Below are 25,542 nucleotides of genomic sequence, written 5' to 3'. Positions count from 1 at the left end.
ATACAATAAGTTGGTCAAACTTTTAAGAAGTACATAACACGGGTAAATTATTACTATTAATTCATAAAACCCTTTTTTACAGTTTTTGTATATTAATATTTTATTCTTACACTTCATCCGTTTGCTCTGTTTACTTGTATTCTTTAGATCTGCCTTAAATATTTTATTTTTTTCGATTCGTTTTAATTGTTTTATTCTTTCGATTAATTTATTTTTGAATTTATACAGCATACATCAGTGAATAATTAAAATGTACGCCTTATAAGTTTGATAGTTATTATATTATTACATTTTTACGAACATTTTTCATGATGCTAAAAAATTAAAAATAAGAAACAAAGCATGAACTTGAAATTTAATAAAAAAAAAAAAAAAAAACATATTTACACATTTTGTTTTTGCAAAAATATGTTTCTTTTCTTAAAATTTTTGTCATTTTTTAAAATTTTCCATTACACACAAACGAAAAAAAAAAAAAAAAAAAAGAAAAAAGGAAAAGGTAATGAAAATGTAAAAAAGGAGCAAATTTATAAATAAAAAAATAAATAAACATTATTTTTATTACTCAAAATTAAGTACAATTATTCTTCGTAATATGCACAATAAAAAATACATGCTCCAAAACTTCAACATACGGTATTAAATTATATAAATTACTCTTTTTCTTTACTTATCTTTTTTTTCACCTTTTGTTCACTGAACGATTTATCTATGCTTCCTATAAGTTAAAAAAAATAAAATAAAATAATGAGTATACCAACTTGAGCATATATTTATGTAGGCAAAATGTATACTTCATAAGCTTGTATGAGTTATTATTATTTTTTTCTTTCATACTGTTTATTTTTAGAGGAAAAGCTTCATTCGGATTTTCATTTGTTCCCCACATCAAAAAAAGAGAATTTAACTCTTCAACCTTTTTTAAGTTTTCATTCTTACTTATTCTATACATTATGCTCTACATTAATTTAATAAATAATCCATCAGTAAAAACTTACATAGGTTAATATGTGCATACAGAAATGGACGTGTACTTAAATATAAGCATACATAAATGAAGGTGTACATAAATATGCACACAAAAAAGCGCTAGGATAAGTTAATATGCTCATACATATATATATGTGCTTAATGTATTGTAAATTTGAATACATAACAACATTTATAATTTTGTTGTCAAGAACAAATTCTTACATTTCTGTTATCCGTAACTTTTAATATAATTGATTCAGTCGGCCTATGTAATTTAATAACGTATCTTGTCTAAAATAATAAAAAAAAAATGTTTAATATTATTACTATTATTATTATTATTATTATTATTTATTTATTTATTTTATTTTATTTTTTTCTTAATTAAAATGTATGCATAAATGGCTTATTTTCTAGGAGTGTTCACATTTAGACTATCATTCTTTATCTCTATCACTGTATGTGTCCCTCTCTCTCTTAATTTATTTTATTTTTTTTTTTTAGTTGTGTGTATTACTTTTTCTGGAGACTTCGAAATGATATCTCTTGTTGCCTGGATAAAATCGCCCCATGATATCGTATAAACCACTGTACAAGAAAATAAGTCATAAAATACCTACATGTGTTAAGTCATATTTTTACATATGTTTATACATTTATCCAATGTTATACAACATTATTCCGTTTGCTTAAAAAATTAGAACATGTCAATACAAATCAGTGTTAACGGTGTTTATACATTCTCATTCTAGCAGTATATTGTGTTGCTATCATAATATATAGTAATGTATATATGTATATGTCTTATTTGCTATATCCACATGGATATATATGTTCAACTCGTTAGGGTTTTAAATTAGCCATTTTTTATATAAATTATCAGTTTTCTTCTTGCATAAACTTGCACATAAATAACATTTAACTATTTCTACACTCATATATATTAACTTCACATAAGAAAAAAGGAAATTTTTATCTTTTAATCTTCTCTTCTTTCACAACCACATAAATTGGTGTAACATCAAAAATAAAAAAAAAATATTTTCCATTTTTATTTCTTATATATATATATATATATATAATATTTACAAATGTAACGATGCATGTTTGTGATTATCACATTTTTTCATATTCATTAAAAAAGAAAAATGGATTCATATACACAAGTACATATGTACATACGCACATACTTTTATACATACAGATGTATATAAGCATATATATATATATAAATATATACTTACACATGTACATACGCATTTACATATATATATATTTAATTAATTCATTCAAGTTGTTACTTTCTTTTTATATCAGTTCTATAATGCCTAATCGTTTTAACTTATATTATGTAAAATACTTCGTCCAAAACTTTAAGTTATTATATAAGTACTTTACTTTTAATTTTGTATGCTTTAAAACAATTCGTAAGTAATCTTAATTAAAATATGTAAAATAATTTTCACTGTTTATTTGAACTTTTTACTAATTTTGAACAGTCATTCTGCAATAAAATATGCCATTGTTACGTTTGTTTTTATGTTACTGTGTAATCAACATAAATTTCTTGATCCTTATTATAATGAAAAAAAAGAAAGAATTCAATGATATATTATAATTTGTAACAAAAAAAAAAAAAAAAAAAAAAAAAAAAAATTAACGAGTTCACATATAACAATAAAAAAAATACTGCTTAAACGTTTCGTAATTGATGAAGAAAAAAAAAAAAAAAATTTTAACACTAAATTTTCAAATAAAGCGTACATTTTTTCTGAGAAAAATAAAAATTTTGAATTAAAAAATGAATTTCTAAAGAATACAAAAAAAAAAATATGGAGGAAGAGGAAGAAGAAGTGAACCACATGATGCCCTTACATTTTAAAACAAAAAAAAATCATAAGAACGATATAACAAATATTGGAAAGAAGGCATGTGAAGATATAAAAGAAAATTTAACAAGTGACATAAAAGTGATTGGGCAATATCACTTGGAACAGATGAATATGGTAGATGGTAATTACATAACAGAAAATACGAGAAAATTAAATACAGAAAATAAAAATGAAGAAAAGGATGAATGGATGATTTATGTGAGTAATAATTCTTATGGACCATATAACTTAGAACAAGTTATTAAATTATGGAATGAAAAAAGAATTAATATTATGACAACTATATTTAAAAAGGGGGAAAATAACTGGAAATTTGTTTATAACGATGAAATATTAAAAAAACATTTACTCCATAAAGATGTAACTGATAATTACTCAAACGTTAGAACAAAAGATATTAGTAATAAACATGTCTCATGGGAGCATTCTCTAAATAGCACTTGTCATATAGACTCGAATGATCATACATTAGACTACAATAAGGGTAAAGGCGGCGAAAATAAATCCATTAACGACAATGGTAACGATAAACTTCATGAACAAATTGAAGCAAACGAGATAGATCTGGAAAAACTTAGAAAAAGAGAGAAAAAAAAAAAATATTTAGAAAGAAAAAAAAAAAAAATTGAGGAAGGATTGTGCGATAAAAAAGTTAAAAATAACTCCATTTACATAACAGGTTTACCAAAAGATGTAACTAAAGAAGAGATAAATAATGTGTTTAAAAAAGCAGGAATTATAAAAATTGATGCAGAAAGCACAGAACCCAAAATAAAAATATACTATGACGAAAATAATAACGTAAAGGGAGACGCTTTAGTTACCTATGTGTATACACAAAGTGTAGATATAGCAATCAAATATTTTGATAATTTTTATTTTAGGCAAGATTGTTTGATTCATGTTGAAAAAGCACAATTTAGTAAAAAAAAAGAACCTGTAAAGGTATCAAAAGAAGAAATTTTAATTAAAAAAAAAAAAATTAAAGCCGCAAAATATGAACAACTTAGATTACAAAAATGGGGAGAGGTTTACATGGGGACAAAGAAGAAAATTGTAATTTTTAGGAATGTATTTTCGTATGAGGACGCAGTGGTAAGGCACAAATAACTTGTTAGGAACATGTGCATGTTTCTGTATATTTTTCACCCATATATGTTTATATGTACAAAATAGGTGGACAAAAACATAGAAAAATCTGGGAAACATTTATTTCTTAATGTACACATGTTTTCCCAAAATTAGAAAAATCATTGCGTGTATGAAAGACATACATTATAATTATTTATGAACTGACCTTATTATTTTTTTTTTTTTTTTTGATAAAAATAGAAATATGATGAAGGAGACCCGTTTTATGATTTTATAAAAAATTTGATCGAAATGGTATTTTATTAAACATCTCATAAATATATGTCCAACAATAGTAACTGTAATAATTGTTTTCACATTTTTACGTTTTTATATTTTTGAACATAAACTCAGGAAGTAAAAAAGTATGTTCCTGTATACAAAGTTTACCCGATACCAGTACACTACAAGAAAATTGATTAAATCAAAGAAAATGGAACCATATACATATTCTAATAACACATACGCGTATGCATATATGTATGTACGTATATATATATATATATATATATATATATGTATATATGTTCACCCATTTTATCCTGTTTTAAGAAACATCCCAACGGAATTGTATGTGTCAAGTTCAAAGAAGTGGAGGAGGCGGAGATGATTGTATCTGTAAAATGGCGCATTAAAATAAGATAAAAAATACACATATGCTTAAAAATGGCGAAGAAAAAGAATAAGCACTCAATTATATGTATATGTACATGCATATGATATTGCAATAGTAGCAATAATGATCACACCTTTTTATTATTATTATTATTTTTTTTATTTTATATATAGTGCTTTAAAGATATCGAGCTTAATGACAAAAAACTGGAAGTGTATTTTTATGATGGAAAACAAGATTTAAAGGCACAATGTCTTTCTTCAAAGGTTTCAAAAATAAAAATCCCTTAAAATTTTTATTAAATGATATAATATTTTTTATTATTATAATCCTTTTTCTTTTTTTCTTTCTTTTTTTCTTTTTTTTTTTTTTTTTTTTTTTGTTTTCCCCCCTGTAGAATTGTCCGAAAGTACATACAGAAAATCTGTCCGAAATAAATACTCAAGAAAAGAACATGGGTAATTACAACATTCAAAATATGTATAGATGTACACATGTATTTTTCCTGTTGTAAAATATAAATTCTGTTCGTTTATTTTTTTTTCGTAGATCATAATAATCCACCCTGTCTGATAAAGAACAATTTGCAATCTTTTCATGTAAAAATGGGAAAAACTGAAGAAAACAAAAAATAATTAAACTGATAAATATATACATACATATGTATGTACTTGTATATATACACAGCATCAACAAAAAAAAAAAAAAAAAATCACACACATTTATGAATATTTTTAAAACTTGAATGATATATTTCATAATTCTAAAATTTATTTTTGCGTAGGAATGGATTGATAATCAAAGTGAAGATGAAGAACACGAAATAAAAGTGGAATAAAGAATTTCCCCTTCCTTTTCATTCGTTTCCTTTCTTTTTTTTTTCCTTCTCCTTCTTCGTCTTTTACTTTATGTGATTTTGTTAAAAGGGACCGTTAACGGATTTTTCTTGTAGCTGCAAAATGATAAAAATAAGTGCGTATAAACACATATACCTATATGTATATATATATATATATATATATATGTATATATATATAGAGAGAGAGAGAGAAAGGGAGAGAGATGGACATATGCACATGTATGTGCATGCCGTGGATTAGTTTTTACTATAAAATGTCCAAATTTATGAATAGAGAAAAGCAGCTTAGGAAGATACCAATTTAGTAATTACTTATTAACGTATTTAATAAGCATAAAATGCACTGGGAAAATGCAAGTTCAGAGGGTTATATACAGCATGTTCAATGTGCAGGTGCATATATAGGCATATAATATATTCATATATATATATATATATACAAGTACACATATGCACATCCATACATTTAATGTACATTTAATGCAAACGTACAACTATTGCAATTCATCCCCACACAGCGTCCATTTTTTTTTATGTAATTCTTTCGATGTATTAAAAATGACAACTTACATTTTCCATGATGGAGGAAAGAACATAACTGGAAGGCTTTTCAAAATAAGAATTAAATATTTCTTTCAAATGTATAAACCCCTTTTTATTATAATTGGTGTTAACTGTATCAAAGTCCATGACATTATAAAAAATATTTTCATCCTTTCCAGTTAAAAAATGATTTATATTAAATATATTTTTTCCTTCTCCTACTATTTTATAGGCAGTCGAAACTCCAAGAAACTTCCATTTCCTTAAGCCCAAAAATGAATCAATTTTTTTTTTATCTTTTCTAAACTCTGGTAATTTTTTTTCTAAAATTGATAAAATATCCTTTACTTCATTTCCTTTTTTATCATATAGTTTCATATTAGGTGGAATTAGCGACTTCTTTTCTACACTATCATTATTAGATAAAAATAAGTTGCCAAATATTTGACATGGCATTAAGCGAATATTCTTATCATTAATTGCATTTATATTTGATATAAATAAATATCCTTGTAATATAATCATATATTTATTATTCATTTTGTTGATAATTTTAATCGTACACTGATAAATATTTTTTTCAAGGGGTTCATTAGACCAATAAGCATAAGTGGTATTAGAGGCTGATACTATTTCTTCATAGTTATACACAAACATAGGTAAAGGGTGCATTCGTTCTCCTCTTAGAATGCCAAGGTTATCACTGTCTGAGATTTCTTCACGTACTCCTCCATTTGCTTCATCTTTTGCTTTTCGATCCTTTTTGCTAGTCATTTTGAAATCATCCAAATCTTCCGAATTGTCTGTTTCTTCTTTATTATCCACTTCCTGGCTTTCACTATGTTCATTTCCCTTTTCCATTTCAAATTCCTTATCCATTATAAATACAGGAAGGTAAAATTTCCATACACCCTGTATATCATTTACGACATTTTTCTCCTGATCCTTTAAGTTAATGTTAGAAGTACCTTTCTCACCTCTCTCTGTTTCGTCATAATGTGAAAAATACAATTTATTATGTTCTAATTTTTTCTTATCATTTTCACATCTCCTACGCTTAACTAAGTTCTTACTATTTATAGGATTACAAGGAATATTATATTTTCGAAAAAAACTACTTGACTGCTTTGTTATTACATGAAAACAGTTTATTTTTTTACAATACCATAGTACTGCTTGAACTAATGAAAAAAGAACAAATGGAATTAACCGCATCGTACTTTTTAAAAATACATTTTAAAAAAAGAGACATAGTATTTTGATTAAGCATATTTGTTCTTTTAATAAGGTTATATTTTGAAGCTAAATAATTGTCGCTATATTTTAGGGTATATTTTTAAATGCTCCTTTTTAATAACCTTTAAGGAACTTAAAACTTTAGCGAGCTTTAAACATTTAAAGAACGTAATGACCTTTCAGTTTATCTTTTAGCATATTTGAAAAATTTTCATGCTCTCTTAAAAGCCATTTAACTGTCTCTTAATCACCATTTTACAACTTATAATTGCCAATTTACGTCTCTTACCTGATATTTAATTGTTTCTTAATTACCATTTAATCATCTCTTAATTTCCTTTTAATCGGAAGTTAATTGATTTTTAATAATTTTTTTTTTATCATTTTTTAAAAGCATTTTTTCTCATAGAAAAAGTGGTCAACTGTATTTCAAAAAAAAAAAAATGTGCATACACATAAGCACATAACTTTTAGCATATATTTATTATAAGGTATTTTTTTTTTAAAAATTTTATTAAGTTTAACCCCGATACTATTGTTCATTTGCACATACATCACCATTTTAAAAGGAATATGATCTTATCTGAAGCGTCAGTATTCCCTTCAATATTTAACGTGTTGCTGATTATGATTATCTAAATGCATTTTTCGTTCAATATTTTCTACAAAATATTTCACAATTTTTTTTGCTTTATTTATTTATTTATTAATTTTTTCGCGCTAATAAAATTAGTTGTAAGTTACATTTACGCACCTTTATCCAATAATTTTTAACTTAAAATTTTTATATAATAACCCCTGCATGTAGAATACTAAAACTTTTTCTACAAATAAAAAAAAATTATCCTTTTTTACGTATTTTTTTGTTCCCGCAATTGGAATAAACGCATAGTTAATATAAGGCATGATAATATCTAAAAACAGTGAACATTTAAAAAATTAATTTTTTAAACGAACAGAATTTACGCATATAATGTGCTGTTCAAGTCTTTTTTTTTTTATTATAAAATTTTTTTTTATAGTTAAAAGGATGATTATAATACGAATTTTTAAGAGTAATATATGGAACAGTATGACTGAAAATTTGAATATCTTTTTGCCATTTTATGTTCCCCTAGTCCTGTATGCACATATATATATATATGCATTTCAGTTCAAGTTTTAAATTTTAATTCTTTTCTTTAACATACTATTATTTTTATTATGTAACACTACTCAATGCGTTACATATTCGTGACACCCATATTAATCAACATATAAAAAGGGTATAATTAATTCATTTATACATATGTATATAATGTACATATATAAATTTTTGCATTATTATCACCATAAAATTCCAAGATTTTTCCATCTTTCTTCTAATTGTCTATTGATTCAAAATTGTGAATAAAAATAAAGGTGTGGAAACGTGTTTGAAATACACGATTTAATAATTCTGAAAATAGTAATGTTCGATAATATCTGAAAAATGAAAACCAAATTGTTGTATTCTTTAAAAAAAATTTTTTTAAAAACTTCAAAAATATTAATAGAAAAGGAAATACGTTAATTTTTTTTGTTTTTCCATGATTAATGCAAGGAATAACAGTTATATGCACACAAAAAAAAAAAAAAAAAAAAAAAAAAAAAAAAAAAAAAAAAAAAAAAAAAAAAAAAAAAAAAAAAAAAAGAAACAAACAAACAAACAAAAAATAAGTATAAAACAAAGGGAAATTAATATAAAAGAAAAAGAAAAAAATCCTTTTTACATAATTTCCAAAGACGCATTTTGTATTGTGAAGTAAAAATATATGCTTCACTAAATTACAATTTATCAACCTACTTGCATTATATAAAAAAAACAGACAAGTATTATATACATATATATATATAAATATTATTTGTGAGATGCAAAGTTCAAAACAAAACAACCATAAAGGGTTGACAAAATAAAATTCGTTATGAAAAAAAAATATATATATATATATGAGTGTTTTAAAATAGCAACCGCTTTTACTAATTCTGCAACCATGTCTTTTGTTCTTAACATTTTTTGTACTTACATTTAATTGTGCGCATATACAATTGTACGTATGTACGTATGTATGTATGTATATATACATGTATTTTCTTTTACGTAAATTCACATAAACAACAAAAAAAAATTTATATATAAATAATGGGCAATTCCCTATCGAATTCAGCACTATTTCGTCCTACCGAACCAAGTGTCCGTTAAACAAAAAAAAAAAAAAGAAAAGAAATATCACCCCGTATCAGCATAATATATTTCATGTTCATTTTGAATAAAATATAGTGTATGATGCGTATGCAAAAATACATATAAGATGCATAGCTAAGAGTTATATACAAATAAAGCGAATTTGAAAATTCCTTAATTTATTTAAATGTTTCTTTTTCATCATTTATTTATTTATTTTTATTATGAAATGAAAAGGAAAAAGGGTGAATATAAGCAAAATGTAACAAATATATGTGTTCATGATGTGTTCATTTGACGTATATCTATGATGTGTACTTGCATCGGTGTGAATAACTGTAAAAGGGCATATACATTAGCAATAAGCATCAGTAATATGCAATAACAATACACAACGATAAAACGAAGTAATAATAATATGTAATATTTCTTTTTTTTTTTTTTTTTCTTAAACCTCAGTATGATGATGACTTGAAAAACCTAATATTTATTCCCGAGTTAATGAATATTGATATAAACAGATTTTGGGATGATAAAACATTTGAAATATTTAATAAAGAAGAGAATACAAAAGAATTAAATAAAAAAAAATTTCCCGCTCTGTTTTTATACAACTCGAAAAAATTAAAAACTAAACATACTATCATGTATTTTCATAGCAATTCTTGTGATTTAGGACAAATATATGATGAGTTACAAAACTTATATAAACATCTACATGCAAATATTTTAGCAATAGAATATGTCGGATTTGGTTTATGTTACTTGGAAGGTTCTACTAATCAGTACAATATTAACCGACGAGCATTGGCTGCATATTATTTTTTAAGATCTTTAAATTTAAAAAGTGAAAATATTATACTGTTTGGTAGATCAATAGGTACAGGTGTTGCTACTAAATTAGCATATAATTTAAAATTGCTTGGAAATTTTGTAGGAGGAATTATATTACATTCGCCATATATATCTATTGAAAAATTAGTTGAGGAATATTTTTCTTATTCTTCTTATATTATTGAAAATATATATGATAATTTTAAAAATCTGTCAATTCTTAGTAACAACGATGATTCTGATACTCCGTTCTTACTTATACATGGAAAAGAAGATGAAGTAATAAGTGTATCTCATTCTGAATATCTCATGAAAAATTTGAATAATAAGTTCAAAACAGCTTCTTATCCTAGTGATTCCTACCATAATTATTACTATGTCATTGACGTAAGTTTTAATGAAAGAAGTTTTGTTACATTATTATTATTTTTTTTTTTTAATATCTTCTGTCTTACTATTTGAGCTCTAAATTTGTATTTATTCCCATGTCCATATGTTTGCATGGTTCATGGGCACTACTGCGCTATTATGATTTTTTTTTTTTTTTTTTTTTTTTTAAATATCCATTTTTTGAATAATTTCCTTAAAAATATTTTTTTTTATTATTCTGCAGGACCTTGGTGTACCCATCAAGACATTTCTGGACACCTCGAGCAAATCGCGGTATGAAAGTAGTGTCGACATTATTGTTCCAAAGTCCTTTTTTAAAAAAGAGTAATGAAAACATGACAAAAAAAATAATGATAGTGACAATAATGATAATAACAGTTATGATAGTACATTTATGGTAGTAATAGTTATAGTAACAGTTATGATAGTTACATTTATCATAATAATAATTATCGTAATTCACAAATTTACGAGTGTTATCTCCCCCTCTCCTTTTTTGTTATGCGAATTCTTAGAGCGTCCTCTCTCTGTGGAAGGATAAGAAAAAAGGGGGAAATATATTTACCGTTTCATCATGTCTTACATGTACATAATGAATGAATGTGCGTTCACTACGCTGATACTGTACATATATATATATATTTACATATGAATATATACATGTTAACTCCCCCTTTTTATACTTTTCGTGATAGGCTAACTACATACCGAATAAATTATATCAGAGCAGATGAACATGAAAAGAAAAAGGATGGAAATTTGAAAAAAGCAGATAATACATTGTACCTTCAACAAATAAGAAAAGAAAAAAAGAAAGGAGTAATCAATACAATAAATAATAATAAAAGTGATAAAAGTGATAAAAGTGATAAAAGTGATAAAAGTGATAAAAGTGACAAAAGTGACAAAAGTGACAAAAGTGACAAAAGTGACAAAAGTGACAAAATGAATAAAAGTATGAATAGAGTTCAAAGATTGGCTGAGGAATATTCAAAGAAACTGGATGCTAATCAGAAAGAAAAAAGTAGTGACACAATAGGTAAAATAAATAAGTATGGGAGTCCTACAAATAAAGATAAATATCACAAAAATAAAGGTATACCTTGTATGGATAAAGAAGTAGACACAGATGTTAGCAGAGAAGGAAAAATAAAACAAAAGAAATATATTGATCATAATTTATTAAATATATCACAAAAAGGAAAAATTAAAACAGAACATAATCAACAAATATGTTCCTCTGAACAAAGCGATTCAAAAAGTGACACTCAAAAAGAAAAAAAAAATTTTTAAAATTCGGTCAAAAATGAATATCCTCAACAAATGATGAGAGTACAGAATATGTAATGGAAAAAAAAAGAGAGATATTTCTAAAATTAAAACGTCGTCAAAAGGTTATTTAGATTAAAAATATAAAAAGGATAACTATAGTGCATATACACTTCCAAAGGGAAGAGTGATAACCAAAGCAAAAAATTAATGTCCGATTATGAAATGAGGAGTATAGACTACTATACCAGGGAAAAAAAAGAAGGAATATAAAAAAGAGAATGCCAAAATACAAATAATAAGAAAGAACACTATAGCGATATTCACAATGCAGAAAGTTAAAAAAATGAAGAAAAAAAAAAAAAAGAGGATAATATATCTAAATGCAAACAAAATAAAGATGACACATATTATAGAATAGTACAGAGTGATGAAGTGAAATGTAAATAACAGACTCAGAGAAAAAGGTCACAAAAACAAAAATTGAAAGAATACAAGGGTGGAAAATGAGAAGACCAAATATAGAAAAGACAAAATAGCAATTTGAGAAATGACAAAAAGTAGAAGAACAAATGGATGGTGAGGCACACTGATTTATAATAAAAAAAAATTTTAAAACCACAAAAGTAGCATAATCAGCAAGCAGAAAAGGCAAAACATTTTATGAAATAAATAACTATTTTTAATGATAGGAAGTGACACCATCGTCTACATTTATATCTTTATAAGCATATATAAGTATATACGAATATATGAATATACGAATAAAAGAATATACTAATAAACGAATATACGAATAAACTTTTTATACGTTCAATTTAACCTCTCATATAAGAATACTTATGTTTATGAGCTTGTAAATATGGTACACACATTTTATATTATTTTTTTAATTATAATTATTTACGTATGAACTATTTACATTTTTAATTTTGTTTTTATTGGTAAACAAAAAAAGGAAAAAAAAAAAAAATTGTAATAAATTATAATATATTTAAATATATTACAATATATTAAAATAAACTAATATAAATTAATATAAATAAGGAACAAAAAAAAAATGAAAAATAAAAAAATGAATTCTTTTTGTCCTTTTATGTCTCTAACAATTTGAGCTACCAATCTTGTTCTAATGTGAAGAAAATACACAATATGTGATTTTTCTTTTAACATAACTTTAACTACTTTAGATAAATCACAAAACAGAGAACGGTAGACTACATATATTATGACGCTATTTTATTGTCGAATAATGTAAAAGGAGTGATCGCCAAATTTTAATTAAAATATAAGGGAATTATCTAAAAAGGGGAAAACGTAAAAGCATGTATATATATATGTGCGCACATATGTAGAGTATTTGTTTATATGTACATTCTCATAGAAACAATAAGAAATAATGAGTACAACGCTGAGCACAATGGATTTTACCTCCAACAAATGTAAATACTGCGGACACATTGGACACTTGAATTGTCTGGATCTTTGCGCGTGAATTTTATCAACACAGCTTCTAAGAGTAGGTGAAACGGAAAAAATAGGTATACGTATGCGTGTGTGGGTGTGTGTATGTATATATATGTGCACAAGTACATAAACAGAGGGGGAAAGACTTCTTCAAAAGCGAAATACACTTATTATATAAGCTTATTTTATTTATTATTTACTTGCAAATGGCATGTCCACACGTAAGTAGGTAGGGAGGATTGTCCTTTGAAGATTTATCCCTACTAATAGGACAAGTAAATGAAGAATGGAAAAAGAAACATCCACTCAAATCAACTTCTACTGCTAACGAATTCGAAAACAGAGAAGAGCTTTCTTTTTTCTTCTTATTATTTTGCTCCTTTGCTAATTTATCAATAGAATTATGTGTTCCTTTTGCATTTGCATTATTCGATGAAGAACTATTTTTGGCTTCTTGTAATCTTTTATTGTTTTCCTTCAAAATGGCCTGAGCTTCTATTAATTTTTTCGAGCTTATTAATCCACCGCATACCAGGATGGATAAAGGGCTAAGTTGTGAAAATAAATAAAAAATAAAATAAAATCCAATATATGAAGTACAAATAAAATGAAACACAGTAAAATGAAGTAAAATAAAATGTAGTGCAACAAAATAAAGTACAGTATATTAAGGTAAAATAAAAATAATTAATATCAAAAAAAAGAAAGTATAGACTCTTGATGTGGTATACGCAATACATGATACTATTATGGTGGATAAAAAGAAAATGTGTAAGTTGAAAAACAAAAGTACTTCAGTGATTTCATAATAATAATATGCTGAGCACACGTTACGTATTTATTAGAACTTCCTTCTATTTCTTCTATTATTATTTCATATATATTTTTTTTTTTTTTTTTTTTATTTCCGTACCTTTCCAAATGGATGTATACTTTTTTCTCTTTACAATTTTTTTTTTCCTTTCCTTTTTTAAATTTTCTATCTTTAAGATTTCCATTATTATTTTCTTTTCCTGCGCCTTTGCTTTTATTTGGTTTTGAATTTTTTTCATCGTTTTTCATATTATTTTTCTTCTTCTTTTTTTCCTTTTCATTTCCTTTTTTTTTCTTCTTAAATTCACCGCTACTACTACTGCCGCAATTTTTTCTCTCATGATCTGTTTTCCCTTAAAAATATACAATAATGAAACGTATGACATTTTATCTACGATTTCCACAAACAGGTGAATTCAAACAAACATAATGTACAGTGCACATGATGTAAACATAAAACTAAATGTAAAAGAAGCAGTAGAACAATGCAACCGAAAATCTCCTAATTAACTCAAATGTACTCCTTTTACAAAACAAAACAGGCGTAACAAAAACATAGTAAATAAATAATTAAATATAAAAGGATTATTTTAGCTAGAAAAAAAAAAGGGGAAAATTTTTTTTTTTTTTTTTTTTATACCTATAATTGCGTGTTTCGTTCTTCTTCGCAATTTACAAGTTTCCTTTTTATTTTTATTTGACTTGTTATCACTAGCTTCATTTTTATTTCTCTTCATTTTAGTTTCTGTTTGCTCATCAAGTAAAAAATTGGAATAATATCTTCTCTTTTTAAAGTTTTTCTTGTATGTCCCTAAAAAAACTGCTTTCTTTTCTTTTTTAATTTTTGCCTCAATATTTTCCTTAATTTTTCTTTTTTCTTTATTTCCGCCATCCATTTCTTTTTTGTTCGTTGCAAGCAAATGATCTTTATCACCTTTGATTTCATCCTCAACACAAGTTTTCTTTCCCCACTCATTTTGTTCATCTATTTCTATGTGTTTTTTTTCTATTTGAGCATTTTCTTCATTTACCTTCTCCATTTTATTTCTTCCTTCTCTCTCTCCTTTTTCGTTTATTTCTTCTATGCTTTTATTTATATAATTTTCGTCTACGCTCATTTTATTATTTTCACTCTTTTTATCCCTTTCATTAGTTTCCTCTTCAATTGGAACCCTCTCTATATCTTTTTCCTTTACACGTATCTCTTCACAGAGAAAAATTTTATTATCCTTTTTATTCAGTATGTCTAATTTTTCAATACTGTTAGCATTTCCAGCAACACCACCATCGTTATTACCGCTATCCATCGTGTTTTTGTTCTTATCAACTTCCTGCTTCCCTATCCCTTCGTTTATTTCTTTCACTCGTTCTGCAGGATTCTCTTTTTTCTCTTCTTTCGCGGACTCTTGGTTACACTTACGTTTTTCAACTAACTCTTCATTTATTTCTTCTCTTTTTGAGCATTTTTCAATTTTTACCTTTTCATCTTCATTCTTTTTCTCGTTTTCCTTTTTCAACAGTAAACATTCTTTTGTTAATGTGATAACATCATTCACATCAAAATTTCCTAAAGCACTCGTAGATGATGACTTAACAGAAGATTCGGGGGGGTTGCCCTTTTTTTTATTTACGCACTTGATTTTTATTTTACTTTGCGCCGGGGAGCCTTTTTTATTTTTTTTTGAATTAACCTCATCGCTTCTTTTTGCATTATTATTATTGCTATTGCTGTTATCCCTATTATTATCTTTTTCATTATCTTCCTGTGCCCTTTCCTCGTTTTTCTTTTTCTTATCGTGTTTTTCTTTGTTCTTTTCTTTCCTTCTTTCCTTTTTTTTATTAATTTCACCACTTGCTTTTTTTTTTTTTTTTTTTTTTTAATTATTATTATTTTCTTTTCATCATTATTACTTTCATTATTTTTCTCTCTTTTTCTCAGACGATTTCTTCTCTTCACCTTATTCGCCTTCCACTTCAAACAGATGCGTCGAAACTCCGCATTACTTTTATTATTCGACAATGAATTGTGCAAGGTATAGATCTCTCTATTGGTTAAAGCATGAGTTAACAAAATCCTACTAACATCTATAGATGTTTTTGTTAACCTAGTATTTTTTGCAGCTAATATAGCTCTATTGTACGCTTGTATATTGTTTGTATTTAATAAAGCTATCATAGCATTCTTTTTTAAAAAATCTTCTTTAATTAAATCAACTTCTTCTTTTACTTTGTTAATATCCTCTTTCTTATTATCATCAGAGTTAGAAGAACTAGAAAAGTTGATATCATCTCCACTAGAAGAATAAAAAGTATGACCAGAGCTTAAGGATGTATTACTATATGAACTACTGTACCACTGTGCATTTTCATATTCGGTATTTTCCTTAAATTGGGCATATTCTTCTTCAATTTTTTTAATTTTGTTTGATATACTACTACTATTAATGTGATCTCCTCCAACTTCTGTTTTTCTTTTTAATTTTATGATTTTGTTTCCTTTGTTTAAACCACAACTTGTGCTACTACTGTCTATTTCCTTTTTATACTCACTTTCTTCATTTGTTTTCTTCTCTTCATAGGGTAATAATTTGTTAGAACCAATTTCGTTAGACAATAGAGTAGTATCAATTTTTTTTTTTTTTTCATTTATCTTATCATTTTTACAAAGACGATTTAAAAACTTACATTTTGCAAATTTTCTCTTTAAGATATTTGGTCTCCTTACGAAACAGGATTCATTCAACATGTTATATGAGTTCAACCATTGAATATTACTATATGTTTTGTTGTTTCTGTCGTTATTTACATTACTGAAAAAATTATTGCTGCTACAATATGTATTGCTTCCATTATGATGGTTAACATAATAGGAGGAGAACCAATTAGTAAAATTATTCGTGTTTATATTTATGCAATTTTTATGATAACCACAATTTAAATTTTGAATAGAATTACTTAAAATTTTTGTATCCTTATTATCATAAAACTGTGTTGCCTTATTTAACTTTTTATAAGTTTTATACGAGTTATCATTTTGATATATTTGAGATAATTCATTTTCACTTAACTCATACAAATATATACCTTCTGATTCCTTTTTTTCATTCACATCAATATCATTATAATATCTATCTACATTACTATCAAATTTACAGTTACTGTTTATAACATGCTCCTTATCATTTCGAGAATGTACTTCTGAAAAAACGTCCTTTGCACAATTAAAAATGTAACTATACCAACCTTTTTTCAGTTTCTCCACTTCTTCCTCCTCCTCTTCTTCTTCTTCTTTCACTTCATTTTCCTCCTTTCCATCACTTCTTTTCTTGTCCTGATTTTTCTTACTATTACTCAATTTCACTTTTGGTAGAATCAAATTTTTGTTACTTGTGTAATAATCATTGGACGCATCATAGTAGAATGGGTTTCGTTTCCTATTTTCTTCTTTTAATAATTCATAAATATTGTTTTCTATATATTTTTCACTTAACGGACGGGAATTATTTTCCACCTCTAGTTCAACTTGACTGTTATTCAAACCACCTGTCACAATATGTGCGTGCTTTTCCTTATATATATTGTTATGTATTAAAGGTCCCTTATTACGACCCATTTTGATATTTAACGCATATTCTTTTTGACATATCTTATATGAAGAATTTATATTTTGTTCCTTTTGTTTATTTCTTTTCATTATCTTTTCCTTGTTTTTTTTTATTTTTCTTTCTAAAATTTGTTCATTCACCTTTATACTCTTCTTCCTTTCTTTCCTTTTCTTATTTAATTTTGTCATTTCTTTTTTTTTTCCTTTTTTCTTTTTTCTTGAAGTATGTCCATCTCTACTTTCTATGGCTTCCTTTGTTACATAGTCCACGATGGAGCTGCTCTCTTCGTCCTCTTCGCTATCATATACACTGCTATCTATGCTATCGACATGAAGCTCATCATCATCCTCGCTATATTCATAACTTTCACCTTTTTCCTCCTTTTTTGAGGTATTGTGTTTCCCTCTGTTTTTTACTTTTTCTATAAAATTGCTTGCTAAAATTTTTCGAACATTTTTTTTACTCCCATCCTTATTGATCGATCTTATCCCCTTCTTTCCTCCATTTCTTTTTCCCTTTGTGTTCAATTTGTCTTTCCCCTTTACATTAATAATTATTCCTTCTTCATTAAATGCTCGTTTAAAATAATTAAAAACCTTTGAGTGAACATTTGAAAACATGTCTTTAAAAAAGAAATTATCAACACCTATACATATAAAAGTACTTAATCTTGATATATGCGATCTGTTTTCATTATAGTTCATCATAAGATCCCTTAAGCACGTTAAAGCTTTTTCTTTATTTTCTTTTGAATATATTAAATATTTAATACAATGTAATAAATATATTAGCTTGGAATATTTCTTCTTAGTCGATTCACTGCAATTATTGTACCAATCAATACATGTAACTACTTCAAAATTTTTTAAATTATATAAAATGGTATGTAGCTTTCTATAACCCTCAAATACTTCCTTCTCAATTAATGTATGTTTGATATCTATTTGTTCAGAATTATTCTCAAAGCTTATTTTGCTTATGTATTCTTTTTTTAATTCATGAAATAACTTGCCTTTGTAATTTTTAACTTTATCTATTTTTATGTTATTAAGAAGGATAGAATATTTGCCATTATTATAATACCTGTCTTTACTAGGATTACCCATTACTTCATCATTTCTAATATCATAAAAGGATATTTCATCCTTAATATGTTTATAATTATGGTGGTCTCCTAAAATGTTATTACTGTAATATTTACTATTGTCATCATTTACACTTTCAGAATGATTCCATTCTAAAGCATCATTCTTAGAGCAGTTCCTGTCAGTATATAATTCTATTCCTTTTAAAAGGGGTACCTGTTTCATTTTTTCCTTTTTTCCTCCACAAGATAATGGGCAAATATTACGAATAAACGTAAGCTTACCTAACAATTTAGACTTACTAAATGTCTCCCTATCTTTATCAAATACATTTTGCTCATTTTTATTTCCTAAAATGGGAACAATCCCATCCTTTACCTTTGCATTATAAGAATTCAATGTTGAATTATCATTTGGCTCATTTGTCATATTTATACCATTTTTCTTTATTCTTTTTTCTTTCTTTTTTTCAATTTCCTTATTCAATACATAATACATAAAGAAATCCCCCTTTTGCAAAAAATGCAATAGAATTAATCTAAGAATAACATCCTTTTTTATATAAATATTTTTGAAAATTTCAGGTGTCTCCTGTTTAATTAAAGATATTATTCCTCTATATGATAACAGTAAAATGTTGTAAAACTTTTTATTTTCTTCATTTACTTTTTCTGTCAATTTTAATTCTTTCACATCTTTCACTAGTTCTTTTACATCGTAATTACTTTTGACATCTCTATGACTAGAAATGATGCTTTTAACTGCTGCATTATTACCACTATTATTATTATTATCCCTATTGTTATTATTATCACAACTATTATTATTATTCCTTTTATTATTATTACCACTGCTATTATTATCACTTAAACTTTCGCGTTCGCTTTTCATATTTTCCTTTTTCTTTATTCTTTCTTCTACATCCCTTTTTGCCCTTTGAACTTTTTCTAAGAGTTTATCTATACTGTCCAGGTAAAAGTTAAAAGTATCATTTTGCTTTACTTTAAATTCTCTTATTTCACTTTCAACTTCTTCAAAATATAGGTTTTTTGGACTGCTACTTTCTGCTGAATAGTTTTCTTCACCCATTTTAGCTATCGCCGCTATTGCATTTATCGATAAGTAAACGTTCACACATAAGCATGTAATGTATATGTATGCATATGTATATAGATGAATTCATATGTATGTATGCATATATATATGAGAGTATATGTATATATACAAATATCAGCAACGCAGCGTTTCAAATAAAGCTAAACTGAGAGAAAATTAAGGACTACATAAAAAATTAGTAATGAAGAAGTTACCTTTTAAAAAATAAAAATAATGGAGAATTGAAAAGGTAAGAAAATGGAAAATGAAAAAAAAACTGAAAAAATAAAAGCATTTTTAAATTACTGCAGCACAAAAAAAAAAAAAAAAAAAAAAAAACTCACATATATGTAAGCATATACATTTGCATGTATTTGCATAAGTACGTATTTATGTATGCATGTATTCACGTATGTACTTACATTTGTACGCATTTAGGTATGTATGTATTCAGGTATGTTTTTACATTTGTATGCATTTATGTATGTATGTATAAATTTGCATATATATGCATTTACATATGTACATGGTATATACCCACACACAAGCGCCCTGCACCACCTAAACAATCAAGCATGCGCTGTTTTCATATTTTATATACATATATATATTTTTTATTTTATACCCTTAAAATTGTTTCTAAGCAGCAACTGCAGTAACAACTTATTAACTGTCTACCTGTTTCGTCCAGTGTATTTTCTCTCTTTTACTCTTAGTGCGTAAAAATGTTAATATATATGTCCTTAAAAATTAATTGCTTTATTCATTTGATTTACATCATAACAGAAAATACATATAGGAGAAATATTTCATGTAAAATAGCAAAAATTGAAACAATTATTAAACTAAAAACGCGAGAAACAAAAAAAAATTTAATAAAACAATAATTGTAAATTAAATAAATTATTGTCTACTACTATACCATTTTAATGGTAATGTTAAAAGTACGTTTAAAAAAAAAAGAAAAAAAAACGAAAGAAAAGAAAAGAAAAGAAACGAGAAGAAATGAATACAGAAAATAAACGAAAAGAAAAAAAACAAAAAACCAACTCTGATTTATAAAAATCTTGTAAGACATAATATAATATTTTAAACATGAAAAAAAAAAAAATATTAAAATGTACAAAAAGGAAACCATTAAAAAATATATATATCAAATAAAATGAGGAAAACATAATTTTCCATTCATTAATTTCATCTAATTAATTTACAGGAAAAATATGCTCATCATAAGTGTATAAGAAAGTCTTAAAAAACAAAGAAGCAATTTCTTTGAAATAATGGTATACATATATTTGTAAGTATATATACATATACACATATACATTATATATATATAAATGAACTTTTTTTAATTCGCCTTTCCCTTAAATTATCAACAAATGAAGAGATACATAAAAAAAAGGAAAAAAAAATTTTTTTTTCTTTAAAACACAAAGTTCAATATGTTTATAAATTAAATGCACATAAAATTCATAAAAGGTAAAATTGTTAGTAAAGAACATAAGAAATTTCAACTACAGTGAAATGAAAAAATTGATATTATTTTACAGAAAATTAAATAACGAACATTTAAAAAAAAAAAAAAAAAAGGTAACTTCAAAATTAAATTTTAATCAACCATATAATTAAATATGATATTTTTGACGTGTACCCTATGTTCACATTTTACACCTAAATATGTAAATGATTTATACGTGCATATATATATACATATACATATATATATATATATACATTGTACACTATATTGAGTTAATTATCTATAATTGATGCAGGCTTAAAAGCACATTGAAGAACATATAAACGATTATCCACGAAGACTATTCATTTAAAAAAATAATTTTCCTTCACAAACATTTTTTTTTTTTTTTATTCATATAAATATGGGTGAAATTCAAGTAATATTTTTATTTATTTAAAAAAAAAAAAAAAAAAAAAAAAGTATTACAATTTTTCTTTAATTTAAAAGAAATAAAATAAAAATATAATGGAAAAAATATGTGAAAATCCTCTGCAAAGTGATATAGTAGCTTATGTATATATATATATATATATATCACTTTTCGTTAACTCATTTCATATAACAATATATATATGTATGTACGGTTTCATATATGTTCATACTTTTGTATGTACTCCTACTAATAAACAGAAATCAAGAATTGTAGACTTGTTTAATTTAAAGAAAAAAGATCAAGATTATATTGATAAGAAAGATTTAATAACAATACTAAAATCTTTAGGGTACATTAAGAAAATATGGCCTTAGTTTATCTGTAGAACGTTTTTTCCTTATGTGTACATATGTATAGATTAACATATATATGTATTTTGTAGCTTTTGGTTCAATTAAAAATCTACTTTTCAAGTTATTTTACCTCTTATGGAAATATACTTAAAACCTGTTTTCATCTTAAAATATACATATATATATGTGGATATATGGATGGAACATGCATTCATCCTACTACATTTGTGTGCATCATTTTTCTCAAAAACTGACTCTACCTTTTTTTCAATTTGGTATCTCTTCTTATGGACAGGTTTAAAATATGTTATGAAATATTTCAAGACGATAAAAAGAGCTACAGTTTTGATGAACTGAATGACTATATTCTTAAATTTCAAAGCAACTATTATGGAAAGAAAAAAATTGAAAATTGTATTAAGTTTTTGAACCCATCCCGTATGTACATATATATATACACATTTTTCCCCTGTTTTTAATTAAACTTTTTAATGACTTTTTTTTTCTTTTTTTTTTTTTTTATTAATTATTTCCCCTTTTTCCTTTTAAATAGATGAAATGATAAATAAAAATGCGTTAAAATCTCTCTTATGCGAAAATGGGAATAAGTTCACAGAAAACGAATTTAAAAAGTTCCTAGTTGATGTACCTGTAATGTTTATTTTTCCTTGTTAATTTTACGAAAAAAAAAAAAAAAAATTATCAAAACATTAGATATGCAATACATTTTTTTTTCTTTTTAAATATATAAACAAAATTTAGGTGGATATAGACGGAAACATTAAACATTCTGACTTAGTTGAAAAGTACAAAGACTTTTAAAAAAAAAGAAAAAAAAATATACATATGTACATATATATTAGCAGTCGTTTCGTTATTAATCTGAATTATCTAGGTTTTAACATTTCTAACAACTAATTTTACAGTTTCTCTAACTATGTGGATTACTGAAGAAATAGAAAGGTTATGCGAAAAATGTTAAAAGTGAGAAGAGACTGTATCTACAGTTATCCTTTAAATATGCCTTTTTTTTTTCTTTTTTTCTTTTTTATGGTGATGTAGTATGCCTTTCGTTATTATTAAGAATATCAATTAATAATTTAAACGTATCTTTTATTTCTTTTTCATTCATATTTTTTAAAAAATGGGATAGCTTCTCCATGTTATGATTATCCTTGTTTGAATAAAAATAAAACAACTTTATTAAATTATTTGTATCTATATCAATTAAATTATATAGTAATTTTGCTTTATCTTTATCAATTTTATTAATGTTCAAGTTTATGTAACTGTTTATTAACGTATCTAGCTCTAGCATGCCAACCTAATAAGAAGATAAATAAACACATGTGTATGCCCAAGCAAACATATTTTTTGGTAAAAACACTTGAACAATCAAGTATATATCATTAATATAATATTCATTAAAAAGTGATCATAAGAATGAATACTCTCGGTTAGAGTTCAATAATTTTTTCTGCTTTTATGAGTTGAATACATATAGAAGTACAAACTTGCGTACAAGCATACACGTATACTTATGCACTCGCTCATACTTCATATACACACATATAATTTATGTATCACTATTCTCAGATTCTCCCATTCTATGCAATATTCATTTTTTATATTTTTTTTATAAATTTTCCAAAACTAACACTTCTAAATTTATATCTTAACTTTTTTTTTAAAATTGTGAAATCTTCCTCAGTCATATTTTTATGAGTACAAATGAACTTTCGTAAAAAACTCGAAATATGCTTCATCTTATGATGCTTTATTTTATTTTTTTTAAATTAAAAATGAGAAATATTCATTAATTTTGGTAACTCCATCTTTATATGTACTTAATGAGTTTTATTTTTATTGATTTGTAAAATGTACAAAGTACGTGTTAATTTATTTACTCATATATAGTTTTGCTTTGTGCAAATTTACTATTATGTAATTGTAGCATTTTCAATTTTTTGTATAAATAGGAGGTAAAATTTTTTATTCGACTTTTGTTACACATCCCAAAAACAAAAGAAAAAAAAAAAAAAAGAAAATTAAATTGAATCATTATAAATTAAGTTGAATAAAATAAAATAAATAAATTAAATAAAACAATACAAAATAAATAGTAAGAGAAGTTAAATTTTACGGTAAAACATGATGTTCCAGGAGCAACAAAAAATCAGGAAACCAAAATTTTAAAGGCAGAAATTTAAATAAGCAACACGATTGAAGGTGGAAGTGCGAAAAAACTGAACGCCAAACGGTTAACACATTGGAAGCCAATTCAAAAAAAAGAAAGAAGTTAAATTAATAAAAAAGAAGGGTAAAGCACCGAAGATAGTATAAAGGTGGGATGCAAGGAATGTAATAAAAATAGGGTTTTTCATCGAATAGTAAAAAGTTTGATGAGATGTACGATACTGTGTATACAAGTTAATATATATATATATATATACTCATATACGTGCGTACGGTTAACTGGGTATCACGCTTAAATGTGAAAAATGGGGAAGGGCGCTGTACACCCAAATGGCTCAAACTTTTGCAGATCTCTAAAATACAATATTGTAGACAAAATGAGAAAACTTGTTGAAACCAATTTGTATGACAGACCACGATGGCTAGAGTGGTCAGAAAGGGCTCCACCAATGGAAATATACAACATCAGTTTGAAGTCAAAATATAATAATAATAAATACATGGATTTAATAAAATTTCTCTTAAAAAAATACCCCCATTTGAGATTTCAGGATTGCTACGTTGAAGGTAATAATAACATAAAGGGGTATGACTTCTTTAGAAATGATCATATAATTACTCAAATGGCTACTCATCAGTTATATTACATGAATAGGGGATATGGAAAAAAAGAGGCTTTAGAAAAAGTAGAAAAAGAATTTTATAATAGAAGAATGATGATTGAAAAGCAGCAAAAAATAAATATGTGCTTAGCTATTGATGAAAAAATTAAACCTCTTTATACTAATGGTTACTCCTATTTATATGAAAAAATGGCTGACAATGAAAAGACATATCTAAACGTTATACTTAAAAAATTAAGATATATGAGGCAAAAATTAGAAAAGGAGAATAAAGCAAATGATATTAATCCAAATGATAAAATCAACAGTACTTCAAAATACTCGGAAAGTGATAACACATCGAAAAAAGACAATGAATAACCTCATTTAACTATTTCAAGATATAAACATAAAACGAAAAGGACAGGATAAATACAAAAATTAAAGGAAAAATTTTGATTGCACAACATGTGAAAAGAACGG

General features: G+C 25.4%; 8 protein-coding genes across 8 annotated transcripts; 4 read left to right on the top strand and 4 right to left on the bottom strand.

The window, feature by feature from the left end:
- Positions 1-653: 653 nt before the first annotated feature.
- On the bottom strand, positions 654-1,896 carry SRP9 (signal recognition particle subunit SRP9, putative; the record flags this gene model as incomplete). The annotated part of the gene is made up of 5 exons (XM_029008716.1): positions 654-718; positions 838-958; positions 1,195-1,263; positions 1,490-1,560; position 1,896. Coding segments are annotated over 5 exons (327 nt in total).
- Positions 1,897-2,804: 908 nt separating this feature from the next.
- PmUG01_02023500 (RNA-binding protein, putative) lies at positions 2,805-5,449 on the top strand (the record flags this gene model as incomplete). Its single annotated transcript, XM_029008715.1, has 8 exons — positions 2,805-3,959; positions 4,197-4,250; positions 4,350-4,394; positions 4,548-4,613; positions 4,785-4,877; positions 5,009-5,069; positions 5,161-5,210; positions 5,396-5,449. The coding sequence occupies 8 exons, from the start codon at positions 2,805-2,807 to the stop codon at positions 5,447-5,449; spliced, it is 1,578 nt and encodes a 525-aa protein (XP_028860247.1).
- An 81-nt stretch (positions 5,450-5,530) lies between these two features.
- On the bottom strand, positions 5,531-7,228 carry PmUG01_02023400 (conserved Plasmodium protein, unknown function; the record flags this gene model as incomplete). Its single annotated transcript, XM_029008714.1, has 2 exons — positions 5,531-5,563; positions 6,041-7,228. 2 exons carry the CDS (start codon positions 7,226-7,228, stop codon positions 5,531-5,533), a joined length of 1,221 nt encoding a protein of 406 aa, XP_028860246.1.
- Positions 7,229-9,410: 2,182 nt separating this feature from the next.
- PmUG01_02023300 (alpha/beta hydrolase, putative) lies at positions 9,411-11,969 on the top strand (the record flags this gene model as incomplete). Its single annotated transcript, XM_029008713.1, has 4 exons — positions 9,411-9,461; positions 9,912-10,673; positions 10,900-11,000; positions 11,372-11,969. 4 exons carry the CDS (start codon positions 9,411-9,413, stop codon positions 11,967-11,969), a joined length of 1,512 nt encoding a protein of 503 aa, XP_028860245.1.
- Positions 11,970-13,222: 1,253 nt separating this feature from the next.
- On the bottom strand, positions 13,223-20,004 carry PmUG01_02023200 (zinc finger, C3HC4 type, putative; the record flags this gene model as incomplete). Its single annotated transcript, XM_029008712.1, has 6 exons — positions 13,223-13,246; positions 13,377-13,458; positions 13,613-13,960; positions 14,326-14,578; positions 14,902-16,041; positions 16,137-20,004. 6 exons carry the CDS (start codon positions 20,002-20,004, stop codon positions 13,223-13,225), a joined length of 5,715 nt encoding a protein of 1,904 aa, XP_028860244.1.
- Positions 20,005-21,896: 1,892 nt separating this feature from the next.
- Positions 21,897-23,083, top strand: PmUG01_02023100 (conserved Plasmodium protein, unknown function; the record flags this gene model as incomplete). Its single annotated transcript, XM_029008711.1, has 5 exons — positions 21,897-21,911; positions 22,166-22,257; positions 22,557-22,699; positions 22,815-22,912; positions 23,024-23,083. The coding sequence occupies 5 exons, from the start codon at positions 21,897-21,899 to the stop codon at positions 23,081-23,083; spliced, it is 408 nt and encodes a 135-aa protein (XP_028860243.1).
- A 226-nt stretch (positions 23,084-23,309) lies between these two features.
- Positions 23,310-24,027, bottom strand: PmUG01_02023000 (conserved Plasmodium protein, unknown function; the record flags this gene model as incomplete). Its single annotated transcript, XM_029008710.1, has 2 exons — positions 23,310-23,585; positions 23,920-24,027. The coding sequence occupies 2 exons, from the start codon at positions 24,025-24,027 to the stop codon at positions 23,310-23,312; spliced, it is 384 nt and encodes a 127-aa protein (XP_028860242.1).
- A 735-nt stretch (positions 24,028-24,762) lies between these two features.
- PmUG01_02022900 (conserved Plasmodium protein, unknown function) lies at positions 24,763-25,440 on the top strand (the record flags this gene model as incomplete). Its single annotated transcript, XM_029008709.1, has 1 exon — positions 24,763-25,440. One exon carries the CDS (start codon positions 24,763-24,765, stop codon positions 25,438-25,440), a length of 678 nt encoding a protein of 225 aa, XP_028860241.1.
- Positions 25,441-25,542: the final 102 nt, after the last annotated feature.

The sequence above is a fragment of the Plasmodium malariae genome, assembly GCF_900090045.1.
Source record: "Plasmodium malariae genome assembly, chromosome: 2".
NCBI lineage: Eukaryota > Apicomplexa > Aconoidasida > Haemosporida > Plasmodiidae > Plasmodium > Plasmodium malariae.
This window is presented reverse-complemented; position numbering and strand designations above follow the sequence as displayed.